The sequence below is a fragment of the Clavelina lepadiformis genome, chromosome 2 (assembly GCF_947623445.1).
Source record: "Clavelina lepadiformis chromosome 2, kaClaLepa1.1, whole genome shotgun sequence".
Lineage (NCBI taxonomy): Eukaryota > Metazoa > Chordata > Ascidiacea > Aplousobranchia > Clavelinidae > Clavelina > Clavelina lepadiformis.
In genome coordinates this window covers 8777986-8796917 of record NC_135241.1, presented here as the reverse complement: position 1 = coordinate 8796917, position 18932 = coordinate 8777986, and the positions used below count along the sequence as shown (strand labels likewise).

The 18932-nt window shown below is 35.3% G+C and overlaps 1 protein-coding gene across 1 annotated transcript; it reads left to right on the top strand.

The window, feature by feature from the left end:
* The first annotated feature begins 1144 nt into the window (after positions 1-1144).
* LOC143447063 (fatty acyl-CoA hydrolase precursor, medium chain-like) lies at positions 1145-8518 on the top strand. The gene is made up of 10 exons (XM_076946993.1): positions 1145-1347; positions 4224-4432; positions 4502-4648; positions 4828-5027; positions 5130-5321; positions 5914-6025; positions 6235-6394; positions 6541-6762; positions 6929-7169; positions 7962-8518. The coding sequence occupies exons 1-10, from the start codon at positions 1272-1274 to the stop codon at positions 8176-8178; spliced, it is 1776 nt and encodes a 591-aa protein (XP_076803108.1). The 5' UTR covers positions 1145-1271; the 3' UTR covers positions 8179-8518.
* Positions 8519-18932: the final 10414 nt, after the last annotated feature.

Sequence of the window (18932 nt, the reverse complement as noted above, 5' to 3'; positions counted from 1 at the left end):
TAGTGTTGCTGCGCATCTCACAACCGAGGTTTTCGCAAATATTTGCACAACGTTATGTCAGACTATTTAGCGGGTGAAGAGAATTATAGAACGATATTTAGCTAGTTACCTATTTGCGCAAAGCAATGTCGCAAAAAGATATACATTATACGGGTAACGCACAGATTCGTCCGAGTTATATCAGCTTACTTATTAGTTTAACAGCAGGCTAGTATAGGATATTGTCATATGACTGCACTCAGCTGGCAATAGAAGAATACAGAATGAAAATAAGCGTTAGGAAAATACGAGACTGCTGAAATTGTATAACAGAGGTTTATGCTATCTGGAAACATAAATCTTACAATTAGTATATATTTCAGTTCACGTCAATAGTCAAGGTCAAAACTATAGCCTAACTGTACGCATCAAGCTTTTTATCACCAGTTCAACTTCTTGCCTTATTTCCTATACTTGTATAACGAGCTACTAGAGTAACTAGACCTTCTTCAGAAAAGAATCATGTATTTTATAGGCCTATGTGATAGTTTGTATAGACACTTGGACAATTTTGGGTACTTCTAAATTAAACTGAATTGTAAATACAGAATTTTAATAAAAAATAAAGGAATTCGAGATTAAGTTATCTTTAATAATGGACTGAACTCTTTTACCATTCAAAGTGACTATTTCACCGTAAGTAGGTCACGCAGCCTGTTGAAGGCGGTTAGGTTAGTAAAACATGCAAAAAGTCGATTTAAGCTATTTAGGGTTTAACGGAAGTTACATTTAGATTAGAAGGATGATTTAGGTTAGGTTTAGATTACTATGCCATAATATTTAAATTACGTTAACAAGCAACCATGCAAAATAACTTTAACGTAGGCTACGATTTTTACCGGTGAACTATTGACAATCTATATTATTTGAGCTTGTGGACAGTAATTACAGTAATTTTGCTTGTGCTTTGATGGGAATATTGTCACTAAAAATTTTTACGTATAATGACGAGTTTATGTAGTACTATCTAAAGCACACCATGGCAACTACAACTGTTCACAGCTATTGGTAATATTAATATGCTTATTTGGGAAGATGCGTTGATATAGGATAGCCAGGCTGTAATTGGATATGTCAATTTCAACATTTCACTGTTTGTAGGCTTGGAGCATTGCAACAGCAGACCTTTGTGTAGAAAGTTGCTAATCGTTGTTAAATTTGTATGACATAGCTGAAATAGAAAAACGTGTGCAACCTTTGGGTTTGGCCACTGATCTTTTCTTAAGGAATCAATGGAGTCTATGAAATATGTTCTACTTTTAACTGTGATGGTCGTCTATCACTTTAGGATGAACTTGGCGGATTTGGGTAAGCTTATTAGTTTGAAGCTCAAATACTGCAACATTTCTACATATATCGTTTTGTGACTAACAAAACTAACAAAACAAAACCCAACTATACTATGGTAGTATAGTTGAGTGTTAAATGCGTCTTCTTTCAAAGGTAATTACTAATTAGTGACCGATTTTGGATTTGTAACTGCTCAAATTCTGCAGATATAAAAAGTGGTTTGATCACTAGTTTTGATCGCGAGATGCTGTATTGTATTGCTGCATTGTACTAGATATTGTAGATATATAGTCACTGTATTGTATTGTTGTTTGATATAATAGCGATATAGTCCATATAAGATCTGGTTAATATAGTTTCATTAACACGTGTTTTTCTTTTGGTAACGAACGGGTAATTCTGACGAAACGATAACGGGAACGCTCGTTGGTGGTTTGGAATTTGCGAAACGTAATGATCTCGCTGCACAAAAGATAGCACAGCAAAGTTTAGAATTAAATTAATGTCAATAATTTCCATACTTAGGATAATTTTGAACACTTAAGCTAGTTGATATTGGGTAATAGCAATAAACAAAATTTGAAAATATTACCAAAATTTCCGACTGGAATTTTAGATTGCGTAGTTTGGTAGTCAATAGTTACAATAGTACCTCGGTGATGTTACCTGCTGTGCTTGGGAAAGGTACCGTAACATAGCTACTCTAAAGATAAAATAGCTTAAAAAAAGTAAACTTAAAATTACTTCATATCAGACAAAAACGGTTACCTTCTCCGCACTTTTGTATTAGGCTGTAATTACTTGTGAGTTTTGGTCGTATTTCGATGTTCAGTTGCGCAATTGCGTTGTAATTGGCGGTGAAGAAACTTTTTTGCCTTGTTGGAGCGGTCACTATTTCTTCTGAAAAATTGTATGCTCGAAGCTATTTTTCACAATTTCTTGTTAACCTGACTTTATTTTTATGATGTATACTAGCCAAACGTATGTCTATAAATGTCAATCTTTGGCAATGGGTTACGATCGAGACCTACTTACGATAATATGTAACTTTCCAACCTTACAAAAGGCTTATGTTACGCGACGTAATATGAAAGAAACGCCTAAATGTAACGATTATTTTCTCGTTCATGTAGCCAGGCTTAATTTCACATTTACGGTGAACCGCAACACCTTCAACTGTGAGACTGTGTAGCGTTATCACGCTAATAAAACAAACCAATGATCTTTCTAAAAGCCACATTTAATTGGTCCCGGCCAGACGCCGACTCAGACTAAACCCTCATAAAGCGCACAACCTTTTATATTTAACGAGGGTGCCAAATCAAGTGATTAAAATATTTAAGAACAAACACGCAAAAGGTGCTAATTGGTAAAAACGCTTCAACGAAAACACGCTAAGCAACTACGCAATACTTGAGGAACAAAATTCGTAACACTAGTATATTAGGGTAAGTGCGTGGTGATACATGGCGTAGAAAATGGACCCCGGGATCCGAACAGAGACTTTCACACCGTTTTTATATCGCATTACATATTATTACGACATCTTCATACCAGAAATAGTCTCTTGGTACTTTGTTTAGCTAACTGCTGGAAGTAAATGGAAGGCTATATGGAACAAAAAATGCAGTTTTTCTGAAAAAAGTTACTTTTTGTCTTTAAACTGGGTAAAATGTTGCTTGCAAACTGATCGTTATATTAGATAACTTCTTATAGTGATAGAGAGGTAGGCAAATGAAGTTTATATTTTGTTAATTCTTGTAATTTTAGCTAAATTCCTAAACATTCAAACTTGCACAGTATGAATCAGCGTATATGGAGACACTTCGGACACTACAGCTTGAGACTTGGACTTTATAACTTGTGTTACGTTTTGTTGTCCTCACTCTTAGATTTACAGGCACATCTTTTATTTAAAAGCAGTTTAGTCAAGTTCCATTGACCCAGCTCATTTCAGGAGCTCCAATGCATATCTGTCCGTGCAACTACTTGTCGGACACACGTCGATAAAATGACACATGTGCATAATTAAACACGAAAACGCGCAATCGGCCGCAAGGGAGAAACGCAATAGATACAGGGCAAAAACAAGTTTAACACTTGCATTGATTAATCGACTTTTGGATTTGCTGCGTTGGCAGTAAACGACTATGTTATTTTGTTGTTGGTGTTTATTTAACTCACAGTCGCTTCTTTCTTTAATTAAACAATCACCATACTTGGTATTATGTATGTAATGAAAATAAAAAAGCGATTAACCTCGTCTAACAAAGCTTTTTCAGTAAGTTATTATGGCAGTTAATCGGTTAAGCCTGTAGTTTCTAATCACAAATAGCAGCAACCCTGTTACTCAATATTTAGTTAAATATTCTTAAACCAAGTTATTGTATAGTAGTCGGCAAAGTCTATTTTGTATGATGTCCAAAGTATCTCTAAACTTTCTCCGGAGTCACACTTAAACTTTCGGTGAAAGTTTGACTCTACGACAACTCCTATGGTTCTCCTAGACCTATAGGCTATTCAAACGGTTTCACCTTTATACCTGTTGTCTGACATAGCAACCTTTTTCGTGGAAAAAATTTCTTGGATTTTGGAATAAAATATTTTTAAAAAGCTTATAGTATTTGAGTTATAATAAAATATTAAAAAATTACCAAAATGTCAGTATCAAGTGTCACCATCTTTCCGCAAAAGTGGTCAAAAGGTATATACGTTGTTTGCTCACCAATAACATCAATTTTGCATCAAATAACATTAATTTTGATGCAGACATTTTTATAGGTGTGAAAAGTGAAAACGTCTTGCTCAATACATTAGGCCTAAATGCATTGCGTTTAGTTGTATTTCCTTAGCAGGAATTTGAAGGTTAAAATAACTCCGATGTATTTGTATAGATGTAGATTTAACTGTGAACACAAAGTGTGGCAAAGTGCAAGGAACGAAGCGTTATGCGCTTGAATCCAATAGGCCAGTGTACTCTTACTTTGGGATACCATATGCACGTTCTCCGGACTATGCCTTTCGATTTTTACCCCCAGTTGATCCTTGGCCATGGACTGGTGTTAAAGATGTAACAAACGAAAGAGTGCCATTTTGCCGGCAGGTATATTGTGTACTGTGTTATAAATATCTCTTGATTTTCTTTTGCAGATAATGTTTGTGTAATTTTTAGGATCCTCAAGCAGTCGAACGTCTAAGAGCGAATTCCATCTTTGGGATAATGATCGAAGAAAATTATCCTATGCAAGAGGATTGTTTGAACGTCGATATTTTTACTCCTGTCAAGCCCTTAAGAGTGAACGCAACCGAGAAACTTCCAGTAAGTTCTAGGAAATGAATTACAACATGGTTGGTGTGTAAGCAGCCTATAATATACTTTTAGCAGAATGCTTTTATTCGAAAAAAGGATCTCCATGCAAGACCTTTGCTCATAACCTCCAATGTTAGCCGCTATAAAACTGGTTTTAACTGAATTGTGAACTGAAATACCTTTACTAGGTTATTGTGTGGTTCCACGGTGGATCCTACCAAGTAACAGGCACAACACACAAATTGTGGATGCTCCCGGCATACGAAGATGTAGTCTTGGTGACTGTGCAATATAGACTCGGCGTGTTTGGATTTCTCTCGTTTGAAAATAAATGTGCTCCCGGAAATTCAGGACTTCAAGATCAAACAAAATCTCTTGAATGGGTTAGGTGAGATGTCAATCGTTGTTTTGCAGGAAACAAAAACGTTTGTGTCAAAAATAGTAACACCACCATGCTTAACGCAATAATTATAACGGCTTTCTGTAACAGAGATAACATTGGTGAATTTGGAGGAAATCCCAACCTTGTTACAATTTTCGGTTTATCAGCGGGTGCCTTCTCTGTTGGTGCTCATTCGATTTCTCCTTTAAGTCGAGGACTCTTTCATCGCGTATTTTCTGGTAGTGGAACTGTTTTAGTTCCGCAAATGTGGGATGAAAGCCACGTAGATAAATCAAGCGCGTGAGTAATGGAGTACGTCAGTTTTACCTTTGTCTCGTGTTTATCTAAATTGACGGTAGCTCGGTTTGTCAGTGTTACTTTGTCTTTACGTCAAAACACCAATCAGAAATCAACATTTCTTGTCAGTCTTTTGCAAAGAAGAATGGCTGAATTAAGTTGACAAATTACAAAATTCACTAGTTTTAAATATTTTATTTTCTGCCAATAATAGGCCTACATGTGACCTTGTAGTGAGATCTTTATTTCGAAATTGCTGTGGTTAACTTGTCACACGGGTAGGCTATAGAAGATAGACAATAAATGGGGTTTCTTCACCGGGATTCGAGCGATCAAATATTATCGCAGCAGGATCCAAGTCGAACAAAGACTTTCCTCAGTCCGAGGAGTAAGATTATCATATCATATAGCCTACCATACCAACCACATCTGTAAAAGTAGCCTGTAGGCCTATTACAACCAAAGTGACAATAATTTGACCTGTTGAATATAAAAAAGCAGTTTTTATAGTATATAGTCTATGAACTACAAACGTCGTAGCAATAAAAGCGCTAAAGTTTAATCATTGTTCACTGTTTTAAATGAATTTTTGTAGGATTGCCGAAACAACTGGTTGCAAATTTTGGGACATCGACCACACGTCCACCTGTCTTCGTAACCGGGTTACATCAAGCGAATTAGTAAACGCAGCCAGTAACAGCAACATAGTAAGAATCACAATCATTCATGTGGCAATGTTTAAATGATGGAATGTATTTGTATTTTCAAAGTAAGCAATAACCGTCGTGATCTAGCTGGAATGATAAAACATTTTTAGGTTCTTTCAATGTGTAAGTTATAAAAACATGGCAAATGATGTTCAAACTGTATCTTATAAGATACTTTAAAAAAAAACTTATGAGCCTACTTTTCTCAGATTTTCAAAGCTAGAGTTGACGGCCACTTTTTCCCAAGTAAGGTAGATGACCTTCTGGAAAATCGCACTTTCGACATTAATATACCGATAATGTTTGGTACCGTTGCCGGAGAATTTGACTTTGTCCTTGGAAGAAAAGTTATTCCCAGAAACATGCGCGGTAAACTCACATGAAAACAGAGAGTACATAATCTGCCAGTACTATTGTAGCTGTTGGTTGTTTGTTGATACTTGTTATTATAAAGTTTCTTAACACTCGATGATTGACTGACAATGTGTGATGATATGGGCTGTTTTTTCACGAAGGTTCGCTCATGACCAGATTAAACGCCGAAAAAGTTATCCGTGAAAACATCATCAAATATTTTCCAGAAATTTTTGAAAACCGACAAAAGGTAGATGATTTGTTCAAAGAATACTTGGGAGAAAATTCATCTGATGGTATTGAATTAACAAAAGGGGTGGTAGAATGTTTAGCAGATGCCCTTTTTAACTACAACTCTATACGTGGGGCTTCTATATACAAAGGTTTGGGCTTCTTAATATTTAATAAGTCTATAAGCCTATTATACCGTATAAAGTAGATAAATATTAACAAGTCAGGCGATACGCTATGCCTTTTGGCGATGACCAGCAAAAAGTATTTGAATTGTACGCATAAAATTTGGTTTCATTACGCCTTTTTATTTTTTAGATGCAGGAACAGATGTTTATTTTTATAAGTTTGATATGAAGCCATCGTTTTACTATAATTCTGCTCTGGGAATGCACATTCCATATAATTTTAACCGGGCTGACCACAGTGATGATTTACCCTTTTTCCTCGGATTTCCTTTCCTATCTGAATTTAAAGCGAAGGGAATGACGTTTACCAGCCAAGAGAAAAATATGAGTTTAAAAATGATGAAAATGCTGGCAACGTTTGCTAAAGACGGGTAAAGACATTTAACAATAACGCGGAATGTTGGACGTTATTGTAATGACCACATTGGTGATTAGTAGGGCAACCAGTTTTTTGACCTAAAAATTTTAAATTTTGACCTTAAAATTTGCACATTTTGACCTCATTTTGACCTTAAAAGTTTACATTTTGACCTTATTTTGACCTAAAAAGTTTACATTTTGACCTTATTTTGACCTAAAAAGTTTAAATTTTGACCTCATTTTGAAAAACGCTATACTGATAGTCTCTACACTGTCTACAGCAACTTTCTAATCTAAAGCTGCATTTAAAAATGACAAAATGCTTTTCTAGTGCTGACTTTTTTTTCGTTTCTGCGTATTAAGATTGACAACTTGCAGTTTCAAATGCAATGACGTCACGATGTGACGTCACCAAACGCGCTGAAAAGCCTTCCCTCTCTTTGTGGCTTTGGTTATAAGTAAAATTTGCGGGACTGGAATTGTTTGCGGTACAAGAAAAGAGAAAAACGGAAGAATAATATTACAAAATGGTTACAAAATTACAAGTTTAATAGATTTTGACCTAAAAAAAAGACCTAACGAAACAATTTGACCGTATTTTGACCTAACGTAACATTTTGACTTTATCTGACCTAATAACTTCTATACCACACGTCGTACAAAGCTGAAACTTGTTTTGTGCTTGTTTCATAGCATTCTGAGCAGGTAAAAAAAAATTGACCATATTGACTTTTGGTTGCCCTAGTGATTAGTTACTACTAATATTAATACTGCGATAGTAATCGACGTTCTTTTTCTTGCAGTGTTCCTAATCCCGACAAATCATTTGATTGGCCGCAATACCCATCATTTGTCTGCATAAACCAAACTCTTACCGTAGAGACAAATTTTCGCCAACGTCAGATGAAGTTGTGGGAAACGCTTTTACAAACCAAACGGATTGAACTTGATCAAACGAATAATCCGCATCATCATGATGTGGATAATAACAAATTTCCGTTTAACAAAAAGGAACTTTGAGGAAATTTGTTTTTGTTTGAAACAGCAATGAACCACAATCTTTTTAAATACGTGAAAATAGCTGTTTAGTCTTATAAAAACTCGTGCTGCTGGTACTTAAAACTTAATGCCATTTTTCATACTACCTAACTGCTTTTAACGCCGCTATCTTTGCAGTCAATTTCGTGTGGCTCGGGTGAAGTGGTTTCGTTCATACTTCATAGTCCTACTTATCAGTGCATTGTGTTAAACTATACATTAAGTGCCACATGGGTTACAGGTACAAAAAAGAAAATATAAAAATAGCTTCTGTGTTGTTTGCTTTGCCATCGCAAATTTCGTGAAAACAATTTTTGTCGAACTTTGGCTGAATCTTCCTCCGTACCAGGTATCTATGTAAGCTAGCGCGTTTATAGACCTGTTGCAGAAACGAGCTTATACGTGACATTACGATGATGCGGTCTATATCACTATATGCATAGTTTAAAAATTATAGATTAAAAGGATGTGCTAACAGTTATTATAAACGTTATTTGTGCACATATAATGTTAAAACGTGAAGATTAATGAATTTGTAGTGTTAAGCTATAACAGAGGTGGGCAGCCAGTACCATGAAAGTACCGTCGGTAACGGTACCGGTACTTGACAAAAAATGTACTATTTTAAAAAAATAGTTCGGTAATTTGTCGGTGCTCGGTAATGGTACTTTTTGTGTAAAAGATGCTGCTGAAAATGCAATGTTTGCCGCAATTATGCCCCCGATAAAATAAGGTTACTCCAGGTCAAAACATATGTGACGTTAATCGCTTGCAATTTTGTTTGACATATTTAGATTAAAAAAGTTCAACAGATGCTAAAATTAGTATTAAAGATTAATTAACATGTATTTTTGAAAACATGCTTGTTAAAATTTTGAAATAATCACGTGAAAAGTACCAAGTAATTGAAAATAATTGAAGAAAGTAATTCGGTAATGCCCACCTATGTGTCTTCAATATATCTATAGGCCTAATGTGTATAGTTTTGGTGTGCATGCACATCAACACATTGGTTGGAATGGCATTTACAAAAACTCAAGAGTCAAGAGCTTTGATTTCTTTCGATTGTATTCAACGCTTTGTTCACAAGTTTTAAGCCAAAAAGATGCGAAGCCAAAAACATCGTAAATGGAAATATGTCGAGTAAGGAAAGTCGTTATCAGGCCCCTCAATATGAAAATCATCCCCGGAAAATTTTGAATTTACATGATCTAAAATGCAAAAAAAGTTTGCTTTTATGTCAAAAAGATCGACAAACTGCCCGTGATTTTTTGTGCATTACTTCTCGGTTTTTCTCTCCTTAAATTTTACTCTATCACTTCCAAGATTTCATTCCTTTCATTTCTTCGTTGCTATCGAGCGCCTAGTACCTCAGAGGCTTGCCAGCAGAGAACAGTTTTTTTCCGTCTTGACATGATGTTTTAAATCACCCGACCGTTAAAGCATCAAGCTATATGAAAGCAATTTCAAAGTAGGAGGGGACCATCTCACACGAACTTTCTATTTACACAATTTTGCCTTATTCTAATTACAGTTAATATAGCTAATTAGCATTAACCAATGAATTACTCCTGTCCTGAAAAACTGCGAATAGTTAGCAATGATACTCGTATGCAATGTTTTTTCTTTTAGAGTGCGTGTACACAAACAGGAAGGCCATGGGCGACCGCCTTGCTCGCCTCACCCTAAAACCACTACTGATGAAAATATATGTCGGTTTGCTATGGATATTGTTATTATTTGTATTCTGTATGTTCAAGAAAAAAAACAAAAATCATTTTCGGCATAATAAAGATAGTGGCATTATCATTAAATAAACACCTATAGTACAAGAAAACAATTTATAGCAAACCAATTTTGAAAGCAAAGCTGTAGGATAAGCTATGACATTACGATTATTAACACTTTATCTAATATGCCCGATATGTATGTCAATATTGCGTCGCTTTTTAATATCAGCAAACTGCTTTCAGAATAGGGGAAACAACTAAATAATGTACATGTACGTTTAGAAATTTCGTTAGGTTATAACTATGGCTGGTTGAGTTACAACAACAATATATTTATTCGTAGTTTCAATCCGCTCACAGTTATCGAGTTCCACAAATATAGTGCCAACATGAATCAAAGGTAATGCTATATGACAGGGGTGGGCAAACTGCGGCTCGCCGGATGTTTTTTGTGGCTCTTCTAGTCGAATCGTAAAATTTCAAAAAAATTGTAAAGGCTACCAAGAGTACCGTTTATGAACGTTTCTCTCTTTTTCTTTTCCTTATTTAGGCCAGCATTGATGACAAGTTGTTAATTATCCAAATTTAATGATATTTTTCGATTGAGGAATGCAGGTATGGAACAATTAAACGACATAAATTATTTATGACGTCATAAGTTCTTATGACTTGGCTCGTCAGTAAAAATTTAACAACTAAAGCGGCTCTCGGTTCAAAAAGGTTGCCCACCCCTGCTATATGATTTTCATTGTGGCTAAAAACACAAAGCTATCATCTCTTTCCCAGGTCAGCAAAAAAGGAAGTACAGTACCCACATTTAGCTTATATTAAAGGCAGAACAATAACATTACCAAAATGCCAAGTTTCATACACAAAGTTCAAATTGGCTTAAATAATTTCCACTAAAGACTCGTATCTGCTCAATACTTCTCTATAAACGGTCTTGTGCTTCGTCCGTTCGGTGATGGTTTTATTCTGATACATTTTTTTTCTTTCCAGTTATGGTAAAATTCCTTTGATGCAAGTAACATAACGTGCCCGCAAAATATTGCTTTTGCGTCATGAAAGTATATAACTTGTGGCGGTTGAAATAATTGTCATACAACTTCAGAAACTTTTCTTTCATGCCATAGGCATACAGAGGCTTTTTGTAATATTGATAGACAGTTACAACAAAAAGCACGTGATTTCTCTGTCTGCGTAACTATAACCGGCTCAAAAGAATGTAAATATAGCCGGTGATGTCATATTGTTTAATAAACTCCTATATGAAGGTATTTCTATTTGACCGGCCGTTATTTTAAGTTGTTTAAATGGTATAGCAACAAATTTGAATATTTTGTAACGTGTGTTTGATAAAGGAGGCTGCTACCAAATCATAACTTGGAAACAATCTGACTAGAACAAACACACCAGGCTACGTCACTTTGTCAACAGAGAAAATCTCTCCCAGGTCAGTATTATATCAGTAAACACAAAACAGAAGTAAAATGCTTTCTTTCGTAAATGCTTAGACAAATGGGTTGCAGAAAAAATTAATTAATGATAAAGTTATCTAATTAAGATAAAGGTATGTAATTATAAAATTACATACCTTTATCCTTTTTTCAGTTATAACTTAAATAATTTGCGAATCATTTTATCATGAAATATTTCATAGGACCAATGTCGATTGGTCATTAACGGTATTTTATGTGAAGGGGGATTCCCCAATTCTGCGAAGGTTTTAATGCTCAAGTCAAATTGCCATTATTCACTGCACGATCTTACGTTATATGGCGTGAATTCCTCTACAGAAGATTATATTCTCGGGTATAGCATATATATTCAGCAACAAAGCACAGAATGGCCATACAACTAGAAAAACTGACTAAAGTAAAGCGTTTTTCAAAACTTCGACAATCCGATTGATCCGACAATTGAAAGAATATCAACTTTAAAGATTACCAGCGAAAACTTTTTATCAATTCAAGATGTTCTTGCAGGTATCAGATTCAATATAAAATGAAACAGTTATTTTTTTGGATGATAAAAACATATGATACCGATATAGCGTTTTTACTGATCTTTATCAAAATGTTTTTAGAAATTCTTTTTGTTATGCTACGCATTTGCGTTACTGCTGAACGCTATCCCAATTTCACAAGCAACGAAAAACGCGAACGACCAAAGACGGTTTATGAGGAGTTTAGGAAGAAGTGCTAGACGGTAAGTTTTTTGGCCGAATTTTGTGAGCAAACTGGTTGCTAAATGATCATTATTTTTACTAACTTCATAAAAATAATTCGGATATGATCAGCATATTTTCACAACGTATATACTTACGTATAGGAAAACAAATATACTGCATGTGTTAACGGATTTACCTTAAATAAATTTTACAACCATCGGTAACCTTTTTGACAGAATACTAAACGAAAACGGCTGCAGATTTCACCTTACACCACACAAAAATACAGCTGGATTTGTTCATTGGACTGAAGCCTATCTTAAATGCAACAATCTCGACAATGTTGTATTGACTACGGTGCTGTGTGAAAAAAAATGCTACAATCCAGCGAAATGTTCAAGAAAGTTTAAAGGCAGTAACAAATTAAAAGGGAAACCAGTTATGATTCAAAAAGGTATTGAAAACAGAGACGACGCAGTTTTTACTGTCGAGTTACCTATCGCCTGTCAATGTGTTTCAAAATTAAAGAAAAACTGCAGGTTGAACACACATTGAGCTCATTTCTATTTTACATTGGGAATTAAACCGCTTGTCTACTTATTGCCTATTTATTTCTTTTACGTTCTATGTTTATTTTCTATGTTTTCTAAGTTTTACATTTGTCCGACTGTGCTTTTTAATGCTACTTTTTGTCGTGCGAAAGTAGTCATATATGTACAGTTACATTGAGTACTTTTCATCTATGTGCAATTTGTTTTTTGGTATTTTAGAAATTCGATCATAAAAACACACTGCACTAAAATTTTCTCTTAATCAGAACTAATATAACGTTGGTGTTTGGTATTTTTTTTATGCCTGTTTTAACAAACGTACATTACACCAATAAAAGTTGTTCAAAAATTAAGAATTTCAGTTGTCGAAATAAAGAGGTATTACTAGCAAATAACTTAATACAAATAGTCCGGTCAAAAAAGCAGCTTTTTAACACTTTAGTGAAGCAACAACGATTTTAAGTTAATTGTAAGAAACAAAATACACACAAATGTGGTAAAGAATTATTAGTGTAAAATTGAGATAATTTGCATATTGAATATCTGCAAAACTTCATTAGCACAAAATCTCACTAGTTTTTTTCTCAGTTATGCTTAGAGGAAGCAGTATATGCAGTTAAACCGCAGCGTGTCTTCATCTAAAATTAAATTGATCCATTACTGATATTTTTATAGGTATGGAATGTAATTTTGTTTTCATTTTCATTGGAATGAAGTCATTTTATCATTAGTGAATTTATTGGATATTACGTCACAAAACAAACTTAAAATATAACTTATAACTGTAATAAACGCGGCTATAAAAATAGCAAATTACGTAATACAATAGCATGCGAGTGTAATAGCTGACTAGTGAATTAACCGAATTTCGGATAGATTTAATTAGTCGTACCTCAGGGATTTTGTATATTCGCTGTAAGTGAGATTGCACCGGTAGGGTTTTTTGAAACTGGGATTCCCCCTAACAGAGACGTTAAGGAGTTCATAAAAGCAGACGTAAAGTCTTAGCTACCACTGAAGTTCCTTTTACTGTCATATCTAATTTCGTATTATTAGGGGATTTTTACTGGACTGTGTTATTACCAGGGTTAGTAGCATATCCTTTTTCGACTCTAGCAGCAATTACAGTACTTTTGTAATTATTGCCATATATAGATGCTTCTAGTAATGTGAAGTCGCACATACCTATGCTGTCAGGCCAACTGCAAAGCATTGAAGTTGGCGTTGTCCTTGTGTGTTGTGTTGTGTTGTGTTGACTCTATTTTTGCAAAGCTAATGGTGCCTGAACCATGCTAACCCAGTAGACCATATAGTAAATTTTACTAAGTAATAAAGTAATAAAATTTTACTAAGTAAAATATAAAAACAGAATATAAGATGGCACTTTATAGGGTTAACTTTTATTTTTAATTCTGTATTTGCAGTTTCAACCAAGGCATCAATCCACAAAAATACCGTTTACCGAGATATATATTATGAGCAGATAATCTACGATTGACATTACATGACATTATGTCCATGATATTAGGTCAACCCTGGAAAATTCATAAATGTTTAGTTGTTTACATTAACTGGAGACCGTTGCCAAACGTGTGAAGAAAGAATGGCTTCATTGTAGCGAAGCCCAGCAGGTTGGATCAGATACATAACCAAGTCACTAAACTCGAATCGTAAGTCAAGTCAAGTTGTTTACGTTTTAAGATTCAGGTCAAGTCGAGTCTTTTAGTACAAGTGACTGTATGGTATGGTATGATAATCTCCTATTGTAGGGCTGGAGAAAAGTCTTCGCTCGACAAAACTCATCAGTCATCACCCAAGTTTTTGTATGTTACGAATTTGCCGAACCAGTTTGGAACCTTCCACTTAATAGTAGCAAATGTCGATAATGCCTTGCCCAAGGACATAACAACTGTATAACGCCACTCGGTATCGAACAGGAAATACGCAATTATTGTGAGGCCAATGCTCTAACCACTCGGCTATCGAGCCGACGGTATGTAGAATTCAAAGCGCTATAAAATAAAAGCTATAAGCCAATATTTTTGACTTGGAAAAGAAATTTATAAGCTTCTTACTTCAGTGAAGTCTTTACAATCCGTGCTGATAACGCTTACAATTAAAAAAATAACCAAGGGGGTCGACAAAACCCATTGCTAATGTTAAGTATGGGCGATGGAAAATATCTTGAGGCGGGGTCGCAACTGTAAGAACGAGTGCTATTGTTTAATAGCAGCCTGTTTTCCAATAGCAAACTACTATTACTGACTGCTCAATGCTATCGCTGGCTGCTCAATGCAATAGCAGTTTTTACTCTGATGGGTCAGGGTTAGCACCTTGATGTGTCAGGGGTAGCATCTCAACGTGCTACGAGTAGTGTAGGCTGTGTAGTGGCAAGTAATTGGCGATTAGGCGACAATGCGGTGCCAGGGCAGTCAAGGTTACTTCATTTTAAACCATAGTTATCGTAATCATTTATAGTTTTTATATCATTATTAATGTAGGCTAACGGTTTGGCGGTTTCATTCTACCATCATTATCATTTTATTTGTTTGATTGTTTTATGTCAAAAAAACTAGCTATTTGCCTAGGCTAAATTTGCAAAGTGATGTAACAGTCCACATCCAAGCGATTAATTTCAAAAGAAGATCCATCAAAAAGAATCAAGCTCACTTTTTGCCTTAATGGAAATTCAGAAAGTGAGGCACCTGCATGCATGAGATTCATTAACATTTACATTGAACTTTTCCTCTTTCCGATTTATAATAAACAAGCAAGCAGAAGTTGGTTGGCCACTAATTGATTTATTATCAACAATAAAGGATTGAAGATTTAGTGCACCTCTTCACGCCAAGTTTCGTGTCTTGATTTCTCACCAAAAGTGCCATAGCTTACTTTCCAGTTTGGATCCTTTGTGCATAATCAATAAGGGCAATGCTAATTGGTTTAACTGATGTATGCTTGAGAAGATGTATTGCTGAAATGCAATTATACACAATTAGGGTATTTATACACAATCAGCACAACATACAGCCATGAAAAACTTGTTTAATTTCAAGACTTGGTGGTACAAGAATTAATCCCAAACATACTACAGCTGGATGTGTTATATCATGGTTAATACAGTCACTTATCAACTACATAGTAGGCATTACACTTGGAGTACCTTTGCCATTACAGAAAGCGTTAATTTTTGTTGTTAGTCAAGAGAATTGTTAGTGATATATATATTCCTTCATTTTAAAAATTTGCTTACAGACCATAATGGACGAAACGTTGCTTAGCTGTTACGTTTTTAATTCATTTCACTGGTAGATCATTATCCAAATTAATACAAGGTATCACGTCCCAAATCACATGGTTACATGTATATTGTATGCCTGTATGGTATGATTCTTGATCCCCTGTTGCGCTACCCTTGAGCAAGATTTGAATGGCTCTTGAATCCCGTCCCGAAATCTCAACTCTAATTGTAACAAAGCAATCAAGAGTAAGTTTACTTTTTCCCACTCTGTATTGCTCAGTTTGAAAACATGAAAAATATTATTGGAAAGATTTCCAGCACAAAACGATCATAGTAATTATACTCTTTAAACATTTGGAAAGTCATGCCACTGTAGAGTGAGCTGCTTTTTTTCCTTTTTCAAAACCGTATGTTTACGTATGGCTCTGAATCCCATTTTTCACACGGGGGCCCTCTAAAACAATGATTTTCAACCGTTTTCGTACTGCTATCATTTTTGAACAAACAAATTTGACTAACGACCGCTTACAGAAATTTCGATTTACGTAACGTAATGTTACGTCAAATGTAACATCAAGGTTAGGACAAAGAATTGTTTCTTAACGTTTGTTATGATAACTTGCTCTAACCATCAATGACTACTAACTTAGCCACGTAAAAATATTCACCAAACTGAAGTTAAAATACTTTCACCGTGAAAAACTGTCCTTTGCTGATGCTCACCAGTGAGCTATGCACGTGCAACAATATGTAAGTTATAACCGTTTCGTCAATTACCGTTAAAGCAGTTTAGGACAAAACAACTATATTTTTCTTTGGCAAATAACTGTCAGCTATAGGCCTACGTCGCATTTTCTACAATAAAATTACAGCGGCCTGGGTGGTATTTCTTAATACTATTACATCATTTCTTGCAAAGTTATTTTCTAGTTATTGATTGAAGTTTATGGATTTGTTTTTTTGCTAAAGATGTAAAATGTCGATTGATATTTGAAAACTTGCTCTGACTAACTTCGTGTTAATACTTTTTGTGTAAAAGATGCTGCTGCAAATGCAATGTTTGCCGCAATTATGCCCCCGATAAAATAAGGTTACTCCAGGTCAAAACATATGTGACGTTAATCGCTTGCAATTTTATTTGACATATTTAGATTAAAATAGTTCAACAGATGCTAAAATTAGTAATAAGGATTAATTTACATGTATTTTTGAAAACATAGGCCTACTTGCTAAAATTTTGAAATAATCACGTGAAGAGTACCGAGTACCGGGCCGACCGAGCTTTCTTGAAAAAAGTAATTCGGTACAGAGTTTCAGTACTTTTTTTCAAAATTACCGACGGTACCGGCATCGGTACTGAAAAAGTACCGCAGTACACTAAATCGGTACTATAGTACCGCGGTACCGCCCACCTATGAGCTACAGACTATACTAAAACTTTCAAATAAAAACTGAAGTGGGACGTCATTTTTGTCATGCTTACTCTACTTAACCCTATTTACACTATAGGTGTGGCTTCTTCTGCACACAGTCACAGCAAAACGTAGGGTACAGTTGCTTTGTTTGCTGTAGAAACTTGAAATTTGGTGCCTTTTCCTATAAAATGTTCAGCTATCTGTCCATGTTTGTTTTATAAAGTTGGATATTGTAATGTTTGAGATATTGTCATACTTTCATAATTTTGCTCTCTCTCCACTGCTCTCTTGCTGCTCTCTTGCTGCTCTCTTGCTGCTCTCTTGCTGCTCTCTTGCTGCTCTCTAATGACTAAAGTTAGCAAACTTAAAAATACGATTGAAAAAAAACTCGACCTGATTAGAAAAAACTAATTGCATTTTTGAGTTCAGTGCAAAAAATTGGTTTAAAAACAGTCAAAATATCTCTGGCTTTTAAAAAATTTTCAATCGCAGCACATCTGAGGATAAATGGCGATCTTTTGCCAACAGTTTGCGTAGCATGCTAAAACTTCGTTTCACAGTGCATGAAGTTGCTTGGCAATTTAACAATTTACGACACAGTTCTGGACTGATGTTTGGCCGGGTCATTTCTACAATTGCTTTTAGGTCACTAATTGAGTTCTAATCGGTGATCCCAATACAATTTTGCGCAATACTTGAAAAAAGTTGCAGTTAAAAGCTGCATATAAAAAAGAATTAAGTTACAATAAAATTCCTGAAAACAACTTAAAACATCGTACTACATAAATTTTGAGTATTTAGGAAGTTGTAAAAAAGATGCAAAAACTTGCCGTAGGAATGACTAATGATCATCGAATTAATTAACAAAACTGCGGCATCAAAAACCTTAAATAAAACAAAGGGCACCCTATGTCATCGTGTTATACGATTTCCATGTGATGTATGTTGGAGCGGGGAAAGCAAAGGTTACAGTTGTTGAGTCTGCTGGCACACTGGGCATTTTTGCTAGCTGCATTGTTTAGGTAGCGTAACCTGAAAGAATATTTTCGCGCTAAAATACTCAGGTTATCATCGGTAGGTTATGTTTTAAACTAAATGATAAGCTAGGCTAGGATGTATACAGTGTTAGAGTCTTGCAACCGTTACACATTAGTCTACTTGATATGATGAAGGCAGCTCGTCTGGACTATTTCACCAGCTGCCGAATAGATCCAGACTGCAGATTATGGCAAGAGCACACCCGACATTTTTTTCCAAAACAGAAAAGCTCGCCAGGGAAAACTGGTGTCTCCAAAGAAAAGAACGGATACACTTACTCTTGCTGAAATTGTATAGGGTCGAACCTTTCTGCTATTGCTTGCCAGACTGTATTTTTGTAAATTTATCGCGCAAAGCGGTTCGATTCCAACAACAGCTGCGCAAAAACAGATTGAAATCTCAACCGCGCAGGCTAATGCGCGTCTTGGCCGCGCATACTGTATGTGCAAAGTCAGAATGTGCTGCTTGGTTTTGTTCTTTAGTTGTTTCTGATGCTACTCAACTGGAACTTAAGGAAATACGGCAATAAAGTTAGCTTATATTAAAATATATTGGAAGTAGCCTAATTCGTATCCATGCAATTTTGTTCCG